Below are 25,682 nucleotides of genomic sequence, written 5' to 3' on the forward strand. Positions count from 1 at the left end.
TACCGGTCGGTCGTCCATGATAGGCAGGGAGCGACCTGAAGCATAGTACGTAGTAGTCCTATCGATCCGGCTTGCCGCGCCCTCTGTTGCTAGCTATCTACTTAGTCCACCTTAACTAGGTATCTAGCTATTCGGAAAATAGCTCTCTGCATCGAAACTCTGCAAGTCTAGTTCTAGTTCGAGTTCTAACCCATTTCGCCGACCGTCGTCCCAGGTGCGGACGGGCAAGAATTCCCCGAGTCGGAGAGGGAGGAGGGGGACTCGGGCTAAACCCGATCCAAGCCTACGCACAGCAAAAATGCCCGAGACAAATACTGTAGTCACCCAGTGCAAATGGCACTGCTGCACAAGAACTAACCCATTTATCGGATTCTGGTGGTCACTGGGCAGAAGCAAGCAAGCAAAGCAAGCAAGCACTGCGGCGTCATCAATAGACTGGTGGGTTTAGCTGCCACGGTGGCACGCTGGGGCGCGCGGGCGCGGCATGGAAATGAGGTTTCAAAAATCTCTCATACTGTTACAACTTACAAGCCAGCAGCAAGCCTTCTCCGGAGGTGTCAAAAAGGTAAGGACGATAAACAGCTCCTGCAGTAGCTCTTTAGTGGTTGTCGTCAGAGCGTTGAGCTCGGCGAGGGTTTTACGAACATACGCAGCCAGCTACTAGCTAGGCTGGTATTCTACCTAGCTAAGCTAGCTGGTTACTGAGGGTTTATTGGAGCGGGCTAAAATTGCGATGCTGCTGCTAATATCCAGCATCTGTTGCTTGCTGGGGACGACGGCTGGCCCGTTGACGAATGACGACGGCGCATCCTCGTACTCGATTGGGATCTCCGATGAACAGTCGGAGCTTCCTCCCGCCCGTGGGGGCAGGTACATACGTGTAGCTGAGGAGCTGAGTAGCTGTGAGTACTGAGTAGTCAGTGGTCAAGTACCCTCCCACTACTAATGGATTAGTCGTCATCATCGTAGTAACTCGTACACTGCCAATGCTGCAAGAGACAATAGTATAGTTGATAGTATGAGGGTAGGTTACCTATCCATTGAACACAATTACTTTCTTGGTCTCTTGGCAATGGTGCTGGCACTGGCACGAGTATCTCCATTGGCAAGCATTGTGCGATCGAGATTGTCCTGCTGCAGCAAGTACCTCGACCGCGGAGGTCCGATGCGCAATTGGGATGGAGGCAGACGGTGCTATCCTTGAACCTCGGGTGAACGAGGGCAGACCAGGGCCGACAGAAAATCCCTCACCAGGATCCTCGATGAGACAGCTTGGCACGGGCGATCGCCCGGTGGGGAGGAGGGAAGAAGGAAAGGCAGGCTCGCAGCGAGTTGGGACGGCGATTGGTATCATTATTGGGGGCCGCTAACTGTATTCGCAATTAACGTCGGTGAAGTGGGAGGATTTGGCCCCGTTACCGCGCTGAGTCGATGGAGTGACCAACTGACTAGTTACCTAGTCTTGGTCACTACTGTAGGTACCAGAAAGCCAAGAACGAGCCTAGCGGTATCTAGTGAGTGCTCCACGGACGCCCGTGGTCGTGATCGCATTTTCGAGGTGATTTTGTCCTGCATCGTCAACTTTATGCACCGACCGATGGAACAATTGCCATTGTGCCGAACTTCGATTACCTAAGGTCGTATCTCGCCTGTAACTCAGTGAGTAGTAGTCGATTGATGAAAGATGAAAGCACTGGAAAAGATTACGAACTTACGAACTTACGAGGTGTAAGCTATGACCTCGTCATACGCGCCAACACGCGCCATCATCGTGCGGATAATTGTCTCACCACCGTCATCTATACACGGCTCATACGAGAGGGTCGGCCCAAACTGGTTTAGCATCCTTACGAGATAGCCGACCTTATCCCGAAGGGGAAATTCGTTGCCCCCATCCATTAGCCAACACAACTGGCCTGACCTGACCTGACCTGACTTGACTAACTTACTACTTTGCAAAGTCCCTCTCAAAAAGAGGCGCCGAAAAGTCGCATTAATTATTGGCAAATTGCCCCAGAGGCCGAATCAATAATAATGACAATCCCACCAACACTATGACTTTACCCGATTTTCCCTATCGGACTGCCGATTATGACGTAGCACCCACCCCTCCCCCCGGTGGCCATGACCCCTCGACAAATCCCAATTCAGTGTGGCCAATGCCGACATCCGATGTGCCATGTCAGCCCCAGAAAAAAAAATCTTCTGATCTCGAACCCTCTCCGAAACCTCGGAGCGGCGAAAAAGAAAAGAACCGTCTGGACAAGAAATGCAACTAACTGGATCAAGAGGGCCCCAGTTCGAAGCCTTCTAGAAAACGTCGAGAACGGCGAATCTGCGGGTTCGATGCGGTCAGAAGGTGCTTGTTGCCCCTCACTTTTTTTGGGCCTTGCATTCGGCTGGTCCGGTGGCGACCAGTCAGTCCAAGTCAGTCCTTCCCGACTGAGTATGGCGCTACTACTACTGGACCTCCAACAATCAATCGAATGCCCTGATAAGCCCCATTACTAAGGTAATTTAGTCCGCGCTCGGGGAAGTGCGGGCTAGTCAACTTAGTCACTTGGGTCTAACCCGAAGTGTGTCTGTTAGGCTCTACTATCTACTCCGTACTCCGGTCTACTACTCCGGACTTTTTGGCAGCCGCCCACACACGGAATAGCCTCACTTTTTACGAATGTGTATGGAGTCGATTGCGGGATATAATATCATGCACTATTGTGGTCATCCATCACTCCATACGGAGTATCTACTGACTATGAGGCGTGACTGTTTCTTCTCCATATCCTTTGTTTGAGTCATGATGGACGCGGGGAGGGTCTCGGTCTCTAACCCACCAGCAATACCGACCAAGACCTTCTTTGACCGTTCTCGAAGTCCCTTTTTGTCTTTGGTTGCAACCATCCGATCTTGCAGAATGCTGCTTGCTGCTTGCTGGGTTGGCATTCCCCTCACGTGTTCCCTGTCTCCATAGTCCATGCATTGTTATGTAGGCTCCACGCCCGGAGTAAGTAGGTACGTAGGTAGGTAGCTCGATTCACCTTCCCTGAAGAACCAGTCAGTCAGTATGGGTATGTATCTAATATCTAAATAGATTAACTAGACGACGACGACAACGCCATGCCTCAGCCCAGCTGTCAGAGAACGGTTTCAACGAACAAACAAAGATACCCTAACCAACCAGCTAACTACGTATGGAGAGAACCAAATAACCTTCAGACCCTGATACAGATACACCAAGTAGACAAGCAGGAGAAAGAGAAACTCGAAACAAACCCCAAACCCAAATATCGACAACGAAACGAAACGAGCCAGACCAAATGAACGAACCAAAGGCACTGATTTACCATCACCTCTCAACCTTTGGTTCAGGGACAAGACAGACAGACAGAACGAGCGACTGACAGACATCAATCAATCAGACATCCCGACCGAAAAGCCTCGTTCCACGGTATTGATGTGGGGAGAGAGGGAAGCTTTCGCACTTCGGGAAGAAGTCGACTGATGGAGAACGAATGGTAAGGTACTTTCCCGACTAGGCGAAGGTACCAGGTACTAGTGCGGTTTTTTAAAACGAATGGACAACCGGGTCTCTTATTTCCACGCCCCCAGACTCCGTAGACTACATACCTTCCGGTGTGTTTGTGTGGTAGCTCCACATCGGCTAAGAAGGTTATAATTCTAAATTGGGACTAGTGGCTATGGAGAATCCAGGTACTGGGTTGGAATTCCATACCCACTCACTCAACTTAAGTCTCACACTTATCCGGAAAGTATCTAGCTAGTTATATTATTACTCCAAGTAATACGGAATATCTATCTAGTTAGTTTCTGAAGTCTAGCTAATTGTATAGAAGATGATTACTACTTAGCTAGTTCGTGTGCTCCACGATAGCTACTCACTGACTAAGTAGTGAGCCTTGGCCTTCGGGGAAAATGATGGGATGGGATGGGGTAAAACAACTCATAAGGGGGAAAGAAGTGTGGGATGGATGTGTGGGATGGAATCACTACTCCATAGCCTTCCTTCAGCTGACCTTCCGGTCGGCCCCCCCTTTGAACCCCAGAAATAGTAAGTTAGTAGATAGCGATCCTGTAGTCTAGTATTTCCAGATGGCTGGGGTTTTGGTTTCGTCTTGGCTGACGTGAGTTGTTGTGCTGTTTTTGGGGACGGGGCACTGGGGCTTGTTGCATACCTGAGGTGTGACCTTGCCTTGCCTTGCTGCCCCAGGTTCATCTATCTAGTTAGTATCTACCCCCTATCCCTGTAATTACCGGGCAACGGTGAGAATCCCCCGGAATTCTGATCACCATGGACTTGCATCATCTTGTGCTGATGAGGTGGTTGGTGTGGTGTGCACGGGCGGGATGTATGTATAATATGCTGGGGTTTAATTTGCGTATATTATGCTATCTTACTATATTCATTACTCTGGGAGTTAGCTAATATTGAGTAGTATCCCATATGAAAGTGAGTAAATAATGGTAGCATAAACGGGAATAGCATCACTACTACTACTCTACGGAGTACTACTCACCCACATCAATATGGGGTAAGGTACTACGGAGAACCACCCCATTCGTCAGGAACACAAACCCCGACGGCCAAACTTCCTCCGTAAGGGATCTTGTCCCTATCCAGAATCATCCCATAGTAAACTACTATCTACAGACCGCGGAAACCGCTCAATCGGCCCCGTCGGGCGAGGCGAAACCAAAACCCCAACTAAACTAAACCAACTTAAGTAACTTTACTTTAAAACCCCCGGTGTGGAAGTTGTAGTTAGTTAGCAACCGGAACGATCATATCCATATCTGAATTAGGTAAAACCCCATCCATCCATCCCATCGTCAACTCCGGGCGGGATTAAACTTCGGGCTTGCTTGCTTGCTTGCTTGCTTTACTTTGGTTTGGCCTAGACTACTACTAAGCAAGCAGTCACGGTGAGAGAATGTAGTAGATGAGAACGGGATTACCCTCCGTAGTTAGTTGGTTAGTTAGGCTTGCATGTGGTTTTGAGTTAATTTCTATGGTAAACGTAAAGTAAGAGGTAGGTAGTATTTTCCCCGCGGCTGATCAGTTCAGCCCAGCTCAGCTCAGCCCATTAATGATAGGTAGTGAGATAGTGTGATTAAGTGATGATGTTCAGGTCATCGGAGCAGGCAGGGAAAACAGGATACATCCGCGTGAAAGGAACACTGACCCCCATTCCATGGTTAAGTTGCATGTGTCTGTCTGTACGGTCGCCTTTTTGAGCTCTCTCATGTTGGTTGTTGGGGGATGAAATGGATGGATGGTACGGCAACCATAATGTGATGGATGGGGCGCGAGGCCGCCCGCCCGATGGATGACTGAATACATAGTACATAGTACATACAGTTTATTCTGCAGTATGGTTGGGCGGATTCTCCTCCACAAACATCATCGGGTTTCTTCCGTCCGTCTGGGGTTGGATGGATGGATGGGTGGATGGATGAATGGAAGGATGGATATGCGTTATTTGGTTCCAGGACTTTTCGAGTTCGGACTTGGGTGGAAAGCTGAGCTTAGGCGGTATCGATCGAGACCCGGTCGGGATGACGGTGAATCCCATCCCATCCTACCTGTCCCTACTACTCATCCCGGAGTAAGTTGGGTGGCTTAAAGTTCAATGAGAGAAAGAGCCTTTTACATTCCGATGCTTTTTATTTCGTGTTTGTTTCGAATAAGCAAATGGATTTTCATCATCATTATCCTAGTAGATTACTGCGTACATCCCACTGATCTTCACATAGTATATAGTAGGTGTAGGCAAGGCAAGGCTGTAATATACAATAGAGCCGTCAATCTCGAGCCTCAATTAATGAAATATACTAACTATTCAATCGAAGAATAAATACCCAGACCCATCAACTCCGACGTACTACTATTCAACTAGAGCCAGCCAAGAACAATTATCGCCAATGTTACTCCGTTGCATCACTCTGAATCGCCCACGTAGCGTAGCGCAGCGGAAAGCCGACCAAACCCAAGAATATCTACGGCATTGCTTAAAGATACCCCATCCGGATTCGGATACACCCAGCCCAACCACCGAAAAAGAATGCGGAGTTAGTAGAAACGAGGATACATACGTACCGACAAACGGATTGGATTGGATTACCTTCTTGGCAAAACCGACAGACCTTGAGACATGAGAGAGTCCAAGACAAGCCTTATGCGCGGTGAAGCTTATGAAGTGCGGAGAGAGAGTCACGAACATGGGAATTCCCTGTTATCAACGAAGTATATACCAACAAACGGAAAGAAAAAGTCTAATGGCGAGAAGGCAGGCAATGGAAAACAACTGGAACAAATCATGGATGGTTTACTACCGAGTATGTACGTTGTCAGGCGATCTGGGGCGCTGCGGCGGCGGCGCGCGCAGCAGGAGCAGCAGCAGCAGCGCCCGGACGCGGGCTACGTGGTTGTGGATTAATGCCGTGCATGCATGCATATCTTTCTTCTTCTTCTTGTCTCTATGTCTGACAAGCAAGCCATTTTCCAATAATCGATGCAGTAGGATCAAGTCACAAGTACCATGCAGTACTTTTCGGGACTTCCGTTATCCCTGAGGGAGATAGATAGATTGCTTTTTTCCCTGGCAATTCCGGAGAGATCCTGATTCGTCTGAGGTGATGGGAATTGGGCGCTCTTCTTTACGTAGTTGCTGATTGATGGTATTGGATAGATGGATGAGTCTAGGCTAACTACACATTATCTGAAGGAGCACGGGTAGAATCGGTAGGAGGGGGAAACTGGGCTGGCTGGTAAGGTTAGGATGAGAGATGCAACCAGTGAGTGTGCATCTATCTGGAAGGGTAAAAGATGCAAAAATCTTGGTTCGCTGGGGTCGTGGCCATGCATGCATGTCTCCCACATCTCCAAGCCAACCTGTCAACCAGATGGCGTCGTAGAAAAACGCCCAGGTTGGAAAATCCAAAATTGAAATCGAAATCGAAATCGAAATCGACGAAATCGAATCGAGAAAATTGGAAAAATGTCGCAACGTGCTCTGTACAATGGGCGGCGGCGGCAGCGGCAGCAGAAGCAGCAGCAGCAGCAGGGTTATCTGCGGAGACCATCTGGAACTGGGGTTTCGGTCTGGTATGCGATCACCCTTGGCTACAACTTCCCCCCCGTGGTAACAGATGAAGTCACCGTATATACGAAAACGAGCAATGCCCAGACGAAGCTATTATGGCTACTATTGTTGTATCATTGCTGTGCTCATTTCATTACTGCTGCTGCTGCTGTTGCTGCTAGACTTGGCTAATCAATAATGCGACGATAGCAGGGCCGAGTAATCTTACGCACTTGATAGCAATAAGACCATCCACCAACCCGGCCAGACCAATGATACGGGCCACCCAGCAACGATGGAGTCCGAGTACCTAGCCGGCGGAGTCGCATCCCGACGTCAACCAGTCAGACAAAAATGACGCTCTGTGATGGAGCCCATGGCTCCCCACGAGAGGAAATCGGATGAAACTCAATCAGGGCTAGATGCATGGGATTGGCGCGCCGTAAATAAGGAGGGTGGAGAGCACACACACCTTCCACTTCCCTCCCCGTCGTCACACGCGCGCAGGATGGGTTGGAAATGGTGGACGATCGACTCCAGGTTGGCGTTAGTGCGAGATTGAGAAACAATCATCATAATAGCGATTGCTAGTCAATATGAGAGACCGAGAGCGAAAGAGAGAGAGGAATAGAAGGAAGGGGGGGGGGCCGCCAGCAGCGAGGCGCGTGGGGACAAACTCGGGAAGTGCGTAGTCGGAAGATAACGAAGGGTGCGATTCGCAATGGTAATAGCATGGTAATAATAATTATCATTATGGGATGGAATCAAATCATCCCATCCATTCATCCAGCCCATCCCACCGATAACAAATGATCGCACAGGAGAAATAATCCTGATGACATAATTCTGGATTTGGATAAGGGACCGGAAAATCCGCAACCGCCCTGTTTACTGTGTACGGCTCATCCTGACCATAGAGATACCTCCCAGTTACTTACTTCCACTTACTTTCCTACTAACCTTCTACGGGGCCGCACCGGGCGGGCAATGGAGTCAGTTCCCGAGTCGGCACGATCATCACCACCATGAATTCCATCATCTTACTACTAGACTAGATACTACGTACTCATTTCCTGGTGGCTCCCTTCCCTCCCCGAGACACGGTCAATCGGCACAGGAATGGGAACTTAAAACGGATCGCCTGACAGCACCGACCACGGCCACCTACGACATGCGACGATGATGTCAATTAATTCCGTAGACCTGAAGAAAGAATCGACAGAAAAGAAAACAAAGTAAATCGTAGGGAGTAAACTGGACTATCTCTATCTAGCTGAATTGTTTTGACCCTGCATGGCCGGAAATGGTATCATCCAAGTTCTTGGGAACTCGCCCCTTGCGTTCCCGTTTGGCTCAGCTCGTGGTTCCAAGATCGGGTAGGACGGCCCTGGCTCTACACTCTGTGGCACAGGGAAACCAGTCATTCCAGCGCCTCACAATCGGAGTATTTCGCAGCAAGTAAGAGAGAGACGATGATTCAGCTGGTGGTAGATAGTGTATGTATGTCTCGTCTGTAGTGAGCCTGTTGTTTTCCTCAGATCATGTCCCTTTCATCCCTCTTGGTGGGCAGAAGCAAAGAAGAAGGGCAACGATCATTTCTTTTCTGCAAGGGAACTACTGAAACTATGAAGTCCGATGTCATCGCAGTTGCGCCAGGTGCTACACTACACAGAAGAAATATGCCAATGATTTACACATAGAGGGTCTGATAGTGTGTGTATGTGTCTCTGCTCCCTTTCTTTCTGTCTCGTTCTATCTACCTCGTAATCTGTTTAATTTTTTTTTGGTTTCCTTCTCTGTCGGTCTCGGCCAGACAATGCCGATTGACTTACCAACAAGCAAATAGCATGATTGGGATGGGTGATTATTATTACTCTCATCAATTGCGAGGGTCAAAAGGCGAACGAGAAAATCGCGCATAGTAAAAGAGAGAAAAAAGAGTAGTAAGGGAAAGGATCAGGAAAATTAACGAGGGCCACCACCCGCACGCGGCAAAAAGGCCATTCACACGGTACAGTCTGTACGGTAAGGAATTCTTTTCCCAAGTGCAAGTGGAAAAAAAGAGCGCCCTGGGCTGGCCGACAGGCCGAAAGAGCCGTCCTCTGTCGGCTTCCGTACCTGTATCTTACCAGTAGCATACCTCCCGCCCATAGTGCGCTCCGAGGAAATAGAGTCAAGCTCCTCTCGGAGAGTGTATCGGGTGCGTACGGGGAGTCCCAATCCTTCTCTCTCTTTCTCCCCAGGATTTACGGTAGGGGAACGAGCGAGAGTGGAGGTGGGAGGGGAGAAGGGGGGGCGAACTCGGCACAGCGCTGCCGGTCATGGAGCAACAACAAGAAGCCATTCAGTAGGAGATCAAAGACCAAATGGTAAAAATGGCGAACGGGCGTAAGGTCCCCGTATCATTGGGTGACCGTCTGGGAATAGTCAGAGTTTTTCCACGGCCTAGACTAGGCTCGATCCGGGAGGTGGGATCCACTTGGCAAACTGGGCTGGGCAACCCAGAGAAGGTAATGAAGCGGGAAAAATGAAAAACAAAAAATAAATAATCATCTGGGAAATTCACTCGGCACTAGCGATGCGTCGGGTTAAGCAGAAAAATGTGTGTGCGTGGGAGGCAAAAAGCGGGTCCCAGTCACAACCTTACCTTACCAGGGACAGCGAACTTTCGATCAGTGGCTACTGCTGCTCCCGGCCAAGACTAGACCAAGTTGGAGAAAATTAATGAAATTGAAAAAGAAAATCGAAAAATCAAAAAAATAATAAAATGGAGGAAGGCGAAAAAAAAAAAAAAGTGGGCTTACGCACAGGGAAGGTCGCCCGTTGGAGCTTAGAGAAGACAGACGTGTTTGTCTGGTCCCGTGCAATTGAAGCCCGCCCACCCCCAAATATTAAAGAGTACATTCCCTCCCTTCGCTCCCCTCTCTTCTTCTTCTTTCTCTTCATAGGACTTATCCGACTCTTGCCATTCCTGCCATTTTTTGTTTGCGTCTGCTCATATCGTTGGGTTCGAAGGCTGTGTGAGCCGAAGCAACAATGGCGGAGCGGAGGATTTCCTATGCTCCTGACGTGGAGAATGGTGACCATTCTCGCGCTCCTCAACTCGATGATGGTGCTGGTCTCGACGAGTACGCCGCGTTGAACCGTTATATCTCGACCGCCCCTGACAAGCGCCGCGGTTCGACTGCTAGCGCCGGTGGCGTGAGTGCCGGCAAGAAGAAGGGAGGATTCTCCCTGTTCAAGAAGAAGGGCGATGGTGCGGAGGATGGCTTCGTCTGCCCCGATGACTGGCTCGAGACCGACATGCGCTCCGGTCTGCGCTCCAGCGACATTGAGCCTCGTCGCAAGCGCACCGGCTGGAACGAGCTGACCACTGAGAAGACCAACTTCTTCGTTCAGTTCATTGGTTACTTCCGTGGTCCTATTCTTTATGGTAAGGCAAATCGAACGGTGGATACTTCCTAGGATGGATTGTCTAACAATGCTATAGTTATGGAATTGGCTGTCTGCCTTGCTGCTGGTCTTCGTGACTGGATTGATTTCGGTGTCATTATTGGTATTCTTATGCTTAACGCTATCGTCGGTTGGTACCAGGAGAAGCAGGCTGCCGACGTTGTCGCTTCCCTCAAGGGTGATATTGCTATGAAGGCCATCGTCATTCGTGATGGTCAGGAACAGGAAATCCTTGCCCGTGAACTGGTTACTGGTGATATTGTACGTTTATCCCTGCGTCGTCAACTCTCTGATCTGTCTAACATACTTCTCTCTAGATCGTCGTCGAGGAAGGTACCGTTGTCCCCGCCGATGTTCGCCTGATCTGCGACTACGACAAGCCCGAGAACTTCGAGACCTACAAGGAGTACCTCGCCACTGTTGGTGATGACACTCTCAAGGAGAAGGAGGACGAGGACGACGAGGATGGTGGCATTGAGGCTCGTGCCGGTGTCTCCCTCGTTGCCGTTGATCAGTCCGCCATCACTGGTGAATCTCTCGCTGTCGACAAGTACATGGCCGACACTTGCTACTACACCACTGGTTGCAAGCGTGGTAAGGCCTACGCTATCGTCACTGCCACCGCCAAGCAGTCTTTCGTCGGTAAGACCGCTGCTCTCGTCCAGGGTGCCCAGGACCAGGGTCACTTCAAGGCTGTCATGGACAACATCGGTACCACCCTGCTCGTCCTTGTCATGTTCTGGATTCTCGCTGCCTGGATCGGTGGTTTCTACCGTCACCTCAAGATCGCTACTCCCGAGAACGAGGACCGTAACTTGCTCCACTACACCCTGATTCTCCTGATCATTGGTGTCCCCGTCGGTCTGCCCGTCGTCACCACCACCACCCTCGCTGTCGGTGCTGCCTACTTGGCTGAGCAGAAGGCTATCGTCCAGAAGCTCACTGCCATTGAGTCCCTTGCCGGTGTCGACATTCTCTGCTCTGATAAGACTGGTACCCTTACTGCCAACCAGCTCTCCATCCGTGAGCCCTACGTCAACGAGGGTGTTGATGTTAACTGGATGATGGCTGTTGCTGCCATTGCCTCCAACCACAACGTCAAGAACCTCGACCCCATCGACAAGGTTACCATCCTTACCCTCCGTCGTTACCCCAAGGCCCGTGAGATTCTCGCCCGCAACTGGATCACCGAGAAGTACACTCCCTTCGACCCCGTCTCCAAGCGTATCACCACCATCTGTACCTGCGATGGTGTCCGCTACGTCTGCGCCAAGGGTGCCCCCAAGGCTATCCTCAACATGTCCCAGTGCTCTGAGGAGGAGGCCGACAAGTTCCGTGAGAAGGCTGCTGAGTTCGCTCGTCGTGGTTTCCGTTCCCTCGGTGTTGCCGTCCAGAAGGAGGGTGAGCCCTGGCAATTGCTCGGCATGTACCCCATGTTCGACCCCCCTCGTGAGGATACTGCCCACACCATCGCTGAGGCCCAGCACCTCGGTCTGTCCGTCAAGATGTTGACTGGTGATGCTCTTGCCATTGCCAAGGAAACCTGCAAGATGCTTGCCCTTTCCACCAAGGTCTACGACTCCGAGCGTCTGATCCACGGTGGTCTTGCTGGCTCCGCTCAGCACGACCTCGTCGAGAAGGCTGACGGTTTCGCTGAGGTCTTCCCCGAGCACAAGTACCAGGTCGTCGAGATGCTTCAGCAGCGTGGTCACTTGACTGCCATGACTGGTGACGGTGTCAACGATGCTCCCTCTCTCAAGAAGGCTGACTGCGGTATCGCTGTCGAGGGTTCCACTGAAGCCGCCCAGGCCGCCGCCGATATTGTCTTCCTTGCCCCCGGTCTGTCCACCATTGTCGATGCCATCAAGCTTGCCCGTCAGATCTTCCAGCGTATGAAGGCCTACATCCAGTACCGTATTGCTCTGTGTCTCCACCTTGAGGTCTACCTTGTTACCTCCATGATCATCATCGACGAGACCATCCGTGCCGATCTGATTGTCTTCATCGCCCTGTTCGCTGATTTGGCCACCATCGCCATTGCCTACGACAACGCCCACTACGAACAGCGCCCCGTCGAGTGGCAGCTGCCTAAGATCTGGGTTATCTCCGTCATCCTCGGTATCCTCCTTGCTGGTGCCACCTGGATCATCCGTGCCTCCCTCTTCCTCACCAACGGTGGTATCATCCAGAACTTCGGTTCTCCCCAGGAAATCCTCTTCCTTGAGGTTGCCCTTACCGAGAACTGGCTCATCTTCGTCACCCGTGGTGGTAAGACCTGGCCCTCTTGGCAGCTGGTTGGCGCCATCTTCATTGTCGATGTGCTCGCCACCCTGTTCTGTGTCTTCGGCTGGCTCTCCGGCGACTACCTCCAGACCCACCCCGTTGACCGTGCTGACTTCTCCGTCAACGGTGATGTCGACATTGTTACCGTCGTTGTTGTCTGGGGTTACTCCATTGGTGTCACCATCATCATCGCCGTGGTGTACTACCTCCTTACCATCATCCCCTTCCTTGACAACCTTGGTCGCAAGACCCGCTCTCGCGCCGATACCCAGATCGAGAACCTGCTTGGCCACCTGTCCAAGCTGGCCATCGAGCACGAGGTCGATGCCCACGGCAAGACCCGTTACACCCTGGGTGCTCGCGCCGAGGTCGAAGAGGATGAGTAAACGCTTGATTGCGCTCCTTAATACCATCCGACCTGGATATCACTTGCTGCGCATACATGCATGAGCTGGCATTCCGGCTACCCTTTTTACCCGTATTATAGACTTTTTTTTCCCTTATTACCTTGTCTCTACTGATAGAGTCAATTTCTTTTCTTTTTACATGTATGTATGTCATTAATAGTGGTAAATTTAGTCAATCAAGGGTTCAATTAATACATCTTCCATCAGTAGAATACCTTAATCTTCTAACGTCTTAAACCACCTATCTAAACATCTAACCATTCAACCTTTGAACCCACCAAAATCAATAATCAAAGTGCGCCCACTGCCGACCAACTTAGCCGAACCAAACCACCTCAGCCCTGACCTGACTTGAACAGTGAACTGACCTGACCACAACCACGGTCCACCCATCGAACCAAGTTCTGGGAAGCAGTGGAGCCGGGTAAATTGGAGTCAGGGGCACCGGCACCACTTCCACTTCCCTCACTATCTTCTCGCTTCCCGTTTCACCAGCACCAGTCCCATTCGGACTCCGCCCGATAGATAGCATAGCCAGTTGCGTCGCAAGTCGCAAACCTCACCCTTCGGTCGGTCCTCGACACCGAACATAGTCACACATACGCGTTTGTGAGGGAGCTTGAGTGGATCCGAGCTATTGATTCGGGTCCGGACGAGACAATTTCGTATTGCGCCTATCAATCGGCTTTTTGATCCCTGCCGAGTCAGTCGGTCGACTATCTATCTAGATACTAATCCGTCGGCTTTTTTCTTGATCGCAGTTTTGAGATGCCGAGGCTAGTAGTAGATGAATAGATTAGTTAGTTCGTTAGCTTGGTAGTTGGTCTCGTATCGATGGGGGAGGTGTAATTTGCCGATGGATGGATGGTGTTTGTGCCTGGTTGGTTTTGCCCCGTATACGTATGTAGTTGGGAGGGAGGGAGCTGTAGAGGTGATGTGCAGTGGTGTGTCTTGTTTGAGAAGGGTTAATGTTGGATAGCTTGTGCTTGTGCTTGTGCTTGTGCTTGTGCAAGGTGGGCGTGCATTGCTGCGTTATGTAGTGGATCTTGTCCAGTTGACGATGTTCTTGGTGGTTTGGAGTAGTGATTGAGGTTTTACTTTGCTGCCTCAGGCTGGAAGTGATTGCGAGAGAGTGCGAGAGAGTGCAACGCAACGAATGTCACTTGCGCAGTGCAAGGATGTCAGCGCAGTCAATCCACTGGGAACTTATGACACCCCTGGGAAATGCTCACTTTCTGCTAATATTCTGTATCCGACGTATAAGTCCGGTGTGCCTAGGTCACTGTTTGACCTGGCATGATAGCCACCAATGAGCCTAAGTCTCATGCGCTTGAATCAATGCTTCTCAGGTTCTGAATCACGATCTCACAGCAGATACGACTGTCTTTTGAGCTGGTAAGTAGCTGCTTTGTCCGCAATTTAGGGATTCTCTGTAATATTGGACTTTTAGGCCTTCGTCAAATCACATCACTCGAAGCCTGGAGCTATCTAGTTGTCCCATTGCGCTCGTTTCTAGAAACAGACACGTCGGCTATACAGGATATTATTCTTTTTGAATTGATATCGGCGAGATGCGGGAAAGTGTCAACGAGACAAGTATCTTGCCAGCATGAGATATGACTCGAAGTCCCGATTGAGGTGCTAGCTATTAAGCCTCATGACAGCGATTACTGAATGGATTCCTAGCTCTGAAAGCAAGGGCTGACAAGAGTTCATCGTGGCCCGACATTGGGTGGCTGTCCTGAATGGTCTGATGTCTTTTATTCCAGACAGTCATCTGTATGCAGACACAACGCTGGAAGCTATTTGTATCTTTACTGACAAGATGCTGGCACTTGAGGATATCGGATTGCTTCGAGGAACGGTAGACAAGAGTATTGTCTTGTTCAGACATTGCTTTGTCTTAGGTCTCTACAGAGACTACGGTATGATGGCGGCCTCTAATGAGGAATATTGGGCAGTATGTGCTTATGCGTACAATGTGCTTGATTTACGCCAAAGGACAGTTCCAAACCAGGCATATCGCCCTGAAGAAAACTCGTCGACATTGCTTGGGATGAAGGCCACTGCCAGCTAGATGACAGACAAGTCTGTCCACCTCAGAAAGGATTACCGTGTATGGATCATGCAGGTACTTCTCGACTCTACCTCACAGCTTTGATGCATACACGAGGGCCAAATTACCAGAAGCAGCCTTCGTGATCGTGTATCTGGCAGATATCGGATCACCGTGGCTGTCCGGCCACACCACAACACGTCAAACAGTCACTAACTGACTCTGGAAGATACCCCCGATCAATATGGAGACAACGTTGTCCCAACAGGGCACCTAACTACAGAGCAAGTTCTCTCCACCAACTGCAGTTCACGTCAATCCGATGCGCCAACCCGACAGGTGGAACGCAATTCTCCGGCGCCTCCACATTTCTCCGGCCGTCCGTCTGGGGAAGGACGCTTTGCATCATACGTGATGCCACGATAGAGAGCATAGTCTGGGGTAATCAACACGGTGCAGACTGCAGAAGCTTGACTCTCCCCGCATCCCCGGATTGCGATGATCATATAAAACGGCGACAAAATGAACAGGGTCGATCACCAGCCGGCCAATTCCATCCGCATCTCCTACAATGCTTCTCTACGGTCTTCTGCTGGCCCTCCAGGCCATTCTAATCCACTCGGCAGCCATCAGCTCCCGATCCTCAAGTTCTCTTACAACTGCAGCTCGTGAAAAATGTCAAACTACACTGCAATGCCCCCCGGGCACCCTCATCGTCTCCAACACCGATAGCCACCCCCTCTCCAACTTCACCACCCTCCAAGCAGCCATCAACTCCCTCCCCAACGATAACTCCTCCCAAACCATCCTGCTCCTCTCCGGCTCCTATAATGAACAAGTCAACATCACCCGCTCCGGCCCCATCACCCTCCTAGGCCAGCAGCCAGACCGCGCAGCCCTAACGGACCCGGCTCGCAACACCGTCAACCTCACCTTCGCCGGTGCCAACAGCGACAGCAGCGGCAATATCGACAACGTCTGGTTCAGCGTCATGGTCGTCGCGCCGACCCTGGACGCCAGTCTCACCGGCTCCGGCACGACAGGATACCCCGTGCCTGCAGACACCCCATTCGGGAACACCGACTTCCGCGTATACAACATCGACTTTCGCAATACCTATGCGCCGTACTCTGCTGGCCCGGCGCACGCCATTAGCTTCAGTCGTTCCAATGGAGGTTTCTACTACTGCGGCTTCTACTCCTACCAAGACACTGTACTTCCCCTTCCCCCTTTCCCCTCTTCCCTTTCTCCCTACCACCACATCCACTAATCAACATCCATGAAATCATACAGATCTACATCGGCAAACTCGGCTCCGCATACATGTACAAATCGATCCTCGCGGGCCAAACCGACTTCCTCTACGGCTTCGGCACGCTCTTCATCCAATCGTCCCAGATAATCCTCCGTTCCTGCGGCGGCGGCATCACCGCCTGGAAGGGGACCAACACGACAGTTCGTAACAACTACGGCGTGTACATCCACGACTCGACCGTAAATGCCGCGAACGCGTCCATCGCAGAACAAATCAAGGGATCCTGCGCGCTAGGTCGACCATGGAACTCCCTGCATCGATCCATCTTCGCGAATACCTACGAAGACGGGAGTATCGAGCCCTCGGGGTACATTAACTGGGAGGATCGGTGGAGTCAGAATGAGACACTCATGGCGGAGTATAAGGCCTTCGGACCGGGGTTTAACCTCACGGGGAGACAAGAGAGCGAGGTATCGGTGTTGTTGAGTAGCCAGGAGGCGGAGAGGTATAAAGATCCGAGAAGGGTATTCTTGTTCGAGGATGGGAGGGAGGGGAATGTCGCTTGGATTGATTGGGATATTATCTCTCCTTGATCCCTATATTTCTCTCTCATGGTATATGTACATACACACACACACACACACACACACACACACATCACTCCCCACCCTTCTGAAGATCATCCAACTTCCCATTTAAAGCCAAATACGCCGCCCCCGTATCCGCCCAAACCCTATACTCCTGTACCTTCCACTCTCCATCACTACCATCTCCACCATCCTGCTTAATTCCCAACCTATACACAAACCCCTCATCCCAACCCATCCCCGTGCTTTTAGCAACAAACCTCGCCCACCCACGAACACAAACACACCCATTATCCTCATCAACCACCCAATCCTTCTCATCCTCGAATCTCATTCCCTCGTAGCGTAGCGCGGCGCCCATGGTCTCGAAGTAGGTCTTTACCCCGTCTTGGCCGGTGAAGTCGCGGCCGAGGAAGGGGGCGAGTTGGGGGAGACCGTGTTCGTGGATTATTGGAGTAGGAGAGGAGGTGAATTGGGCGAGGAGGGTGGGTAAGGATGGGGGAGGGGATTGGGTGAGGGTTTTGAGGAAAGTTTGGGTTGTTGATTTGAGGGTTGTTTTGGAGGGCATTGTAGTTGTAGACATAGAGAGGAGAGGTGGTGGGTTGTTGTTTAACTAGTTACTTGCAAGTGGTGTGTTGGTATAAAAAGGTATAGTTGAATGACGTATGATCTATGCCACATGACCTAAGTTCGAACAAACATGAATTTAATAGTACCTGGACAACCAACTCCTCGCCTATCAAGCACCCCAACACCATATCGGCAAATACAAATTGAATAAATTAAGACATGAATGGAATCAATTTGGCATTCACTGCTTCCATGACTTGCCGCAGTTCATACACGTACAAAACAATGTCATCGGTTCGTCTGCACTGCGCGTCTGCGCTTCCGTATATGTCACCTTGCGCTGTCCACACTTGCCACATTGCAAGCTCGTACTGATACTGCGCTCCGCCTGTGCCACCATCGCCTTGTCCATGTTCTCCTTCTGGATCTTGCGGTCGCGCTCCTGCTGTTCCGCCGACCGGAGCTCGTCGTGCGACATCCGGACGAAATGTTCTGGCGTCACATCGCCGTTGAGGACCCGCACGCGAAGTGTCGGGTTCGATTTGTTCTTGAGATTCTGGTAGAGACTGCGGATCTTGGTGCGGTATTGTTCCTTCGTTTCCGGTCCGAGGTCGCTAAAGGCCGCCGCTTCGACGGCCGACGCCTTGGACAAAACTGTGCGTGGGGGTTCGACCGAGTTGAGACACAGCCCGTCGTACATCAATCCGATGCAGCTATCGCGGATTCTGTTGCCGGTCTGGTTGGTGTCCACGCCATCTGCCTTCCAGGTGCGCTTGTCGGGAGGCACCGAGAGTTTCGAGGCCTTATCGGAGGGAGTTGCACCGCCGGAGGGGGTGCCGTTGGTTTTCGGGTGGGGAGAGCTGCTCGACCGTTGGCTAGCGCCGGGGGAAGCCCCGGCCTTTTGCTTGTTCACTTCGTGACGCCACTTAGAGACGATTTCGCTCGCGAGACGGGCGACTTCGGGAGATTTGTGTTGTTTGAGTTTGTTGACAGCGATACCGACACGGGTGGATCGCAGCAGGTCTTCGGTGGCTTTCACCCCTTGTTGCAGCTGCTTAAGCAGTGGTATGATGGTAGAGGAAGGTTCGTTGGAGGAGGCGGCCTTGGTCATGGCCTTGGCCCGGAGTTCGATTTCTTTGGCGTCCATAGACATGGTGACGGATATGAGGAGTAAATGGGTAGATAGAGATAAGATCGATGTATATAGAGCTTATAGCGCCTGTGACTGTTAGTAGGATGCTCATGCGATAGTGGGTTTAATAACATGAGCTGCGATAGCGAGTAGAATGTGCGACAGTACGCAGGAACAGACTCCAGCAGGGGTGGAGTCGGGACAGTTGTACGTGTGGGACAAGTGCACGTGCAGGATTCGCTGGACAAGTATATAGTTGACCGGCGATGCAGGGAAGCAGAAGAATGAAGCCACCAACACGCAGAATATATGCGCCAGAAGGGAGAATCAGAGGGCTGTGTTGAGATGATGGAGGGACTCACTCTGTCGCACGAACCGGTGGGATTCACCGTGCCGGGAATGGAGGAGAGGAGAAGATGGATGAGGTGGAGGTATTATAAACTCTCGCGTCAACTGAGAGGATGGATTTGGAGGGTTCTCGCAGCAGAGGAGAATGCAGCGAATGAGAACCGGAAGAAGATGAGGTTGAGCAGATGGTCGGATGAGAAAAGAAGCCGTAGCAAAGCGGGCAGAGGAGAGTTGCAGAAGAGAAGAAGAAGAAGAAGAGAAAGCAGTAAAAGCAAGTCGCTTTCGCTGGAATTGCGATGGCGCCAAGCCCGGGGTTTCCTGATTGGGAATGGTGGGGGGAGGCCTGCAGTGGGAATAGCATCAAATTGCGGTCATTTTGACACACCTCTCTTCCTCTCCGTCATACTTATCGTTACTGTTATAGCCATAGCATGCCTCATCACTACCCACTATAGTATACCTACAACATACTACCACTACTACTACTCCCCTCGATCATCTCCAACACCCACCTCACCTCTTCCACCACTACATCCGGCCTCACCAGATGCACCTGATGCCCACAATTCACCTCTACAAACCTCGTTCTCCTCGACAACTTCAACTGCTCCCTCTGCCACTCCCCCACCACCTCCTCACATCTCCCCAGGAACCTCCTAACCGCCTCTCTCTGCCCTGGACTCCCATTGCCCATCTCCACTCCCTTCTCATAAACCCTCTGATAATCCTCCCATCCCCGTCCCATCACCACTGACAACGGCCTCTCCTTTAACCCATCTCCCTCTCCCTGTAACTGCCTCTTCCCCTCCAACTCCTTACAAACCCCCACCAGCTTCCCCCTCTCAGCCTCCCACATGCCCATTCCACGGCCGATATCCTTCGCTCGCTCTCTCCACTCCCCACGAGATAACTTCGCATTCTCGCGTAACCCCGTCACCGTAGCGAAATTCATCTCCCCCAGGACAGAAGCGATATCACTATCCAAGTTTGGATTATCTTCAAATAGTGTATACTGATGCTCTGTTGATCCCTCGACAAGTACCATACCACCTATATCCCCCGGATAACGATGAAGGTACTCCCTCGCGATGATAGCGCCGTACGAGTGCCCCACTAGGATATATGGTGGTGGTAGGTCCGCGTTGGTAAGTAGCGTGTGTAGTTCTGATGCAGCGAGAGTCGCGCTGGGCTTGTAGCTGGCATCTGGGTTCGGGACATCGCTGCGCCCGAGTCCAGTGCGGTCGTAGACGAGACACGAGGCGAATGGGCTCAATAGGCGGATTACAGCGGTGTAGCTGGAGGAGACGTCGCCGGCACCGGCGAGGAAAATGGTGAGAGGTTGGAGGTGAGGCGTAGTGCGGGGTGGGCCGTGCAGATGCAGGTACAACTTGTGGGGGCCAATGGAGATGTGGGTGCCGGTGTAGAGGAAGTTGGTTGACATGATGACGATGGGAGGTAAGAGGAAGTATGTTGGGGATGGAACAAGCGGGATATCAGACGGGATCCCGGGGAGATATGAGTGGATCATAAGAGTATGAGGCTTGCAGGGATCATCACATGGTAATTTGTTAGTTAGCTATCCACATTATAGTCTAATAGCTGACCGGCTAGAAGTAAGGTATTGGCTAGTGCATTCATTCCTCATTAGCTCCTTATCATGTAATCATATGCTATCGACGCTCAAAGTGATTCGCACACATAGATCTAAACTCAGAACTGAGACCCCTTCGGACGCAAATCCACCGTCTCAAACTCCAATCCCTTCGCCTCAAATACATGTCCCGGCCGCAGCGCGTCCGTGTAAATGTTCGCCTCTCCGTGGGGATGGAAGAGTCCTGACTGCGTGCAGTTGAGCACCGTCTTCAGCCCCGGGGGATCCGTCAACCGGAACACTCCCCAGTCGGGCGTCTTGCTGGGCGCGCACACAATCGCGATGCTCTCCGGCAGCATCACCTGGTATCCGCAATGCGTGTGGAGGTCGCGCGAGCTCATAAAGCACGTCTGCGTCGGGTGCGTGTGGATCCAGCCGAGCACCATCAGGTCTTCCGAATCACAGTAGTCGAAGATCGCCGACTCGTTTATCGTCTCGCACGTGTCAGATGTGGCCGTCTGTTCAGGGATGAGAAGCCTCGACACGAACAGGGCGTTGGAGACGAGCGTGCCGCACAGAATGCCGCACGTCTCTAGATTGCGTTGGGTATTAGGTGCGACCAAAGAGATGAAGTGCTTCCGTAAATCGGGTGGTAGGAACAACGTCCGCAGAGGCGTTCCGTTCTCTAGATAAGCAGAGGGCTTGAAGGTATAGCTGGACGGGTCCAAATCCGGGCTTGCAACTGGCCCATCAGTTGCTGGAATCTTCCCAGGAAGCACAGGAGGCTCAGCCGGGGCCGCTGCGGGCGAGATCTTGTCCGGACGAGGCGGGGGTGAAGGTCCCTCGAGGCCAGCCAGGTCATGTACGTACGAGGCTTCCTTGGGAGGCAGGGAGGGTGCTTTAGGCGGGGGAATAATCCTCTTCGCAGGCTCCACCTTTGCGGCCGACGGAACTTCCAGCGGCTTCTGACGAGGAACGGTCGGATACTTGTATGCGCCAGTCGAAGAGGTTGCCGAAGATGGCCGTACCATAGACTTGGTAGCAACCTGTGGGCGGTGATCCGCCCGCGGATCGTCCATCTGGATTTTCACATTCTGTATGCGCCGGCTCAAGTCATCGTCTCCCTCGGTTCCATCTTTGCGCAGGGCATGCTCCCAGTCTCCCCACACGCCAGCCGTACGGCGAGTCCGTTCCTCCTCAGGTGTTATGCCTGCTTGTCGGATAGCCTTTCGGACCGTTGCTCGTCGGCTGAGCTCCGTCCGAGCCAGTTGCACCGCCAGGTCTCTATTCTCTCCTGCTTCCAGAGGTTCCACGACCCCTGCGAGGGCGGGATCCTGAGGCGGGCGCTGTGTTGAAGTGGGAGTGTTATTCGCCGCCGCGGGTGCGCGAGCTTGCCGTTCACGCATCAACTGAGTGTAGCGCTCGTAGCGTTTGTTGATTCGGGGTTTCAGGACTTCCAGGACCTTCAAGTTCCGTTTGACCTCCTTTTCGGCTTCCACCAAAGCTTTCCGATTCTTCTCATCCCTGGCCTCTGGATGCTCGGCCAGATTGACAAGGACTAGCTGAGCATGGCGAAACAACAAAAGGTAGGCTTGTTCTTCGTGCTTTTCGCGTTCGTAAATGCGAGCCTGCCACAACCTCCGTCAGCTCACTCCACAATCGCCAAGTAAGAAAGATTACCAACCTCTCTCATGAGCGTAGACGCTGTTCGCAGCCAGTAGCGTAAAGGTATAGACGGGTTGTACTCATAATCCTGAGCCATGCGAGTGATCGATTCCACGCTTTGCGGAGACCCCGCGCCGCCAGCCGGAGGTAGATGGGCGGCCATGACTGCGCATGAGACGATGGTACGTCGATAACAGGATTAAGTCGAAGAGAAGACGAGATCAGCAGGCCTGTCGCAGCAGTCGCAGTTCATTGACGTCTGGCGCGAGACCAGCGGCAGTCGTGGTGGGGGGCGTGCCGCATGTAGATGATAGGCAGCAGAGTCAAGGCACCGAATGATCGGGTTGAGTTCAGGCACACGTAATGTGGAGCAGGCAATTTATAGCTTTAGATCAAGGTGCATCGTGTTTGCATTCCACTAACCGAGTGGGTGGGCGATACTTGGTCAGGTACAGACAGAAGAAGTGCAGGAGTTGGGTTCTTTTAAGTTCGGCGGAGCTGCAGAGATCGGCCGGCGAGTTGCGCTGGCTTTTGTTCCTCTCCAACTTTCAGCCTTCCGCTCCACCTTCACTTCATTCTTCTCAATTGGCCCGCCCAACCATGACGCCGTCCGCCGGGGTCCTCTTCCTTGAAAACCAGAAAGGCTGATCGCTCTGCATCTCTTGGTCTCGTCCGCAGACCTGGTGCCTATACAATGGCTCCACGAGCCTCAGCCCTCGCCCGGTTTCCGCTTGCGAAGTCGATCGCCAAGTGCTTCCCCGGCCACCTCAAGCGGAGAACTAACAGGAAACCGGAGATTGTCAGTGAGGAGCTATGTGGTGAGTGCAGCTGAGACGTTGTTCGCTGTGTCCTACTAATGTGCCTTTCGCTCGCAGATCAAGCTTTGCAGCGCCTGTCACCATACCTCCTCCGCAATCGGCCCTTGGACATCCTCGACCTGTGGCCTGGAGCTGGCCTCTGGTCATCCAAGATTAACAGTCTCCTTCAGCCGCGACGCCATGTCCTCGTCGAACCCGAGCTGCAGAACTTCCGACCTCTGCTAGACCCGCTGGCCCAAAGCCATCCCTCCTACAAGCTACTGTCCATGGACGTCTTCTCCATCGGTGACTGGAAGCCGGTGCTCACGGAACATTTCCCGGAACAAGGACCCGACAATGGCGACCATACCGGAGCTCTGCCAAAGAACGACACCCTTCTAGTGCTCGCGAACCTCCCCGCTACGACCTCCGACAAGGATCATTTCACCGCAGGCAGATGGTGGCAGATGTTCATGGAGACCTGCATGCAGCAAACGGGACTACACTCCTACGGAGCTATCCGATTGCTGGCATCCCTACCATCCACGGAGTCGCATGCTATTATCCCTCGCTACGTGGTCGACCGCAGACGTGTGTCGCTTTGGACGGAAACTGTCGCTTTACACACCTTCGAGGTCGCCGCTCCTCAGGATGAGAAATTCTGGGTCAACCACAAGGGATTCAATGTCGCCATAGACAATGCCGCGCGTGTCGCTGAAAGAGCCGCCGAAAAGAACATCATCACACCCCCGGGGAGGGAATTCCAACCTCTCCTCCCAGCCCCGGAGAGCCCCGACCCCGGCCGGAAACCAGTGCCCTATACACCGCGCATAAGAACTGCCCTTCACGACAGATTCTACGAAGACATCCAAGCCCTGGACAACATGGACAAATCCTCCCCAGGCTACGCCGAAGCCAAGAAGAAGCGCAGTCGCGCGCAAACCCGACTCAACCGGGACAACCGACAAGCATACTTCCTCCAGCAAATGGTCGACCAGTCGTGCGAAATCGACGCCCAATACGACGCTCTATCACGCGCAGCCGCCGACCCCAACACAACCTCCGCCGACTTCAAGCCCATCCTTGACAGGATTGCCGCCCTGCGGAGCTCCATCACCGACGAAGGTCAAGAAAACTACCACGACCACCTCAAACAATTCTCCCACATCCACGACAGTCACCGCGCCTCCCTCCGCAGCAACACCAACTTCGACGACGCTCTCCTAGCCTGGGATCGCCGCCCCTTCGAGCCCCTCCTCATTCACCCCGAAGAACTCTACCCGCAAGGTGTCGACCGCAGCATAGTCTACTTCGAACCGAACCCCAACTCTCCCGTTGTTGAGAAGATCAACGCCCTCGACCCCTCCCAACGCGGCGATGCCTTCCGCCTCTTCGAAACCCTCTCCCTCTCCCTCGGCCGCGGCCGCGAATCCCTCTCCGTAGCCGAAGTCCTCCAACTCATCTTCCCGGGGCGCTCCACCAACGACATTGTCAAATCGATACCTAGTCTCGCTGAATATGCTGCAAAGACACCAAAGCCAGACTTTGACAGTCTGCCGAAGACCGTCCACGGGGGCAGTGACCCGGTGACCAGTTTCCAAGAGAACCTGGACTACGATCTGAGTGACGTGCGCGTGCACATCCTCTCGACATCGACGATCTGGGACATCTGCATCGAGTACCAGCGCAGCGGGGTCTCGGTGTCGAGTGTGCAGCTGAATCGGTTGTTCGGGGGGACATTGACGTCGTATAAGACGGGGGTGCATCGCGAGATGGTGAAGAAGAGACTCCACTGATGGGATTCGTATGGATGTATTTGTATCCGGTCACGAGATGTGTATAACTTACATGTACTACTTACTGTACAATATGATAGAATTGATAGACTCTTCTCAAAATTATAGACTAGGAACCAGTTAGGTATGAAATTGTGTGTTGCGAAGCCAAAGGTGTAGAACGAAATCCACCCCAGAACACTGAGTCTCGATTCAAGTCTCTGAAAGTTTTCCCCAAAGGAGTAAGTATGTGCATTCTCATAGTACCTCAACAATGAACCAAGTAAGTAAGTAACAGGGCCCAACCATTAAGGAATTGCTCTACAAAAACAATGAATTACGGGAAAAGCATACAAGCAACATGAACGCAGTGTCTTTAGTATGTTGTTTGTAAATCATGTTTATTTCTCTCTGTTTGTCACGTTCTTTTCAAAGGTTTGATTGTATTTTGATAGATGTGCATAGTATTGCGAGATTGGATGAAGGGCAAGATTCTAGAAAGTGTATCGATAGGAGGGGTTCATACATATACGCAATTAATTGAGACAGTATCCTGTAATAAGATTTGCGATGCGAGAAAAAGAGATTGAGATGGACACATCAAGTAGTAGCTGTAAGAAGCAGTGATGTAGTAAAGTGTAGTTTGTTTCGTTTGCACATCTA

At 51.9% G+C, this 25,682-nt stretch overlaps 10 protein-coding genes across 10 annotated transcripts; 4 read left to right on the top strand and 6 right to left on the bottom strand.

Annotated features, from left to right (window-relative positions):
- Window positions 1–125: 125 nt before the first annotated feature.
- Window positions 126–1,551, bottom strand: ASPBRDRAFT_71755 (uncharacterized protein; the record flags this gene model as incomplete). Its single annotated transcript, XM_067629142.1, has 6 exons — window positions 126–266; window positions 292–435; window positions 703–766; window positions 933–1,033; window positions 1,148–1,258; window positions 1,483–1,551. The coding sequence occupies 6 exons, from the start codon at window positions 1,549–1,551 to the stop codon at window positions 186–188; spliced, it is 570 nt and encodes a 189-aa protein (XP_067482866.1). The 3' UTR covers window positions 126–185.
- A 5,059-nt stretch (window positions 1,552–6,610) lies between these two features.
- ASPBRDRAFT_37913 (uncharacterized protein) lies at window positions 6,611–7,327 on the bottom strand. Its single transcript, XM_067623829.1, has 2 exons — window positions 7,311–7,327; window positions 6,611–7,123 (listed from the first exon to the last, which is right to left on the bottom strand). Exon 2 carries the CDS (start codon window positions 7,099–7,101, stop codon window positions 6,826–6,828), a length of 276 nt encoding a protein of 91 aa, XP_067482867.1. The 5' UTR covers window positions 7,102–7,123; window positions 7,311–7,327; the 3' UTR covers window positions 6,611–6,825.
- ASPBRDRAFT_37915 (uncharacterized protein) lies at window positions 7,023–7,802 on the top strand. Its single transcript, XM_067623830.1, has one exon. It carries the CDS (start codon window positions 7,477–7,479, stop codon window positions 7,660–7,662), a length of 186 nt encoding a protein of 61 aa, XP_067482868.1. The 5' UTR covers window positions 7,023–7,476; the 3' UTR covers window positions 7,663–7,802.
- A 2,334-nt stretch (window positions 7,803–10,136) lies between these two features.
- Window positions 10,137–13,222, top strand: ASPBRDRAFT_191840 (uncharacterized protein; the record flags this gene model as incomplete). Its single annotated transcript, XM_067620412.1, has 3 exons — window positions 10,137–10,533; window positions 10,591–10,814; window positions 10,871–13,222. 3 exons carry the CDS (start codon window positions 10,137–10,139, stop codon window positions 13,220–13,222), a joined length of 2,973 nt encoding a protein of 990 aa, XP_067482869.1.
- Window positions 13,223–15,870: 2,648 nt separating this feature from the next.
- Window positions 15,871–17,147, top strand: ASPBRDRAFT_191841 (putative pectin methylesterase; the record flags this gene model as incomplete). The annotated part of the gene is made up of 2 exons (XM_067620413.1): window positions 15,871–16,512; window positions 16,593–17,147. 2 exons carry the CDS (start codon window positions 15,871–15,873, stop codon window positions 17,145–17,147), a joined length of 1,197 nt encoding a protein of 398 aa, XP_067482870.1.
- A 64-nt stretch (window positions 17,148–17,211) lies between these two features.
- Window positions 17,212–17,709, bottom strand: ASPBRDRAFT_116921 (uncharacterized protein; the record flags this gene model as incomplete). The annotated part of the gene is made up of 1 exon (XM_067617029.1): window positions 17,212–17,709. The coding sequence occupies one exon, from the start codon at window positions 17,707–17,709 to the stop codon at window positions 17,212–17,214; it is 498 nt and encodes a 165-aa protein (XP_067482871.1).
- Window positions 17,710–17,952: 243 nt separating this feature from the next.
- ASPBRDRAFT_191843 (transcription elongation factor DST1) lies at window positions 17,953–18,864 on the bottom strand (the record flags this gene model as incomplete). Its single annotated transcript, XM_067620414.1, has 1 exon — window positions 17,953–18,864. One exon carries the CDS (start codon window positions 18,862–18,864, stop codon window positions 17,953–17,955), a length of 912 nt encoding a protein of 303 aa, XP_067482872.1.
- Window positions 18,865–19,651: 787 nt separating this feature from the next.
- ASPBRDRAFT_51350 (alpha/beta fold hydrolase) lies at window positions 19,652–20,632 on the bottom strand (the record flags this gene model as incomplete). The annotated part of the gene is made up of 1 exon (XM_067626709.1): window positions 19,652–20,632. One exon carries the CDS (start codon window positions 20,630–20,632, stop codon window positions 19,652–19,654), a length of 981 nt encoding a protein of 326 aa, XP_067482873.1.
- A 150-nt stretch (window positions 20,633–20,782) lies between these two features.
- On the bottom strand, window positions 20,783–22,710 carry ASPBRDRAFT_374899 (putative endosome-associated ubiquitin isopeptidase (AmsH)). Its single transcript, XM_067623738.1, has 2 exons — window positions 22,467–22,710; window positions 20,783–22,410 (listed from the first exon to the last, which is right to left on the bottom strand). The coding sequence occupies exons 1-2, from the start codon at window positions 22,608–22,610 to the stop codon at window positions 20,902–20,904; spliced, it is 1,653 nt and encodes a 550-aa protein (XP_067482874.1). The 5' UTR covers window positions 22,611–22,710; the 3' UTR covers window positions 20,783–20,901.
- A 431-nt stretch (window positions 22,711–23,141) lies between these two features.
- ASPBRDRAFT_51352 (uncharacterized protein) lies at window positions 23,142–25,040 on the top strand (the record flags this gene model as incomplete). The annotated part of the gene is made up of 2 exons (XM_067626710.1): window positions 23,142–23,265; window positions 23,323–25,040. The coding sequence occupies 2 exons, from the start codon at window positions 23,142–23,144 to the stop codon at window positions 25,038–25,040; spliced, it is 1,842 nt and encodes a 613-aa protein (XP_067482875.1).
- Window positions 25,041–25,682: the final 642 nt, after the last annotated feature.

The sequence above is a fragment of the Aspergillus brasiliensis genome (assembly GCF_001889945.1).
Source record: "Aspergillus brasiliensis CBS 101740 unplaced genomic scaffold ASPBRscaffold_2, whole genome shotgun sequence".
NCBI classification, from domain to species: Eukaryota; Fungi; Ascomycota; class Eurotiomycetes; order Eurotiales; family Aspergillaceae; genus Aspergillus; species Aspergillus brasiliensis.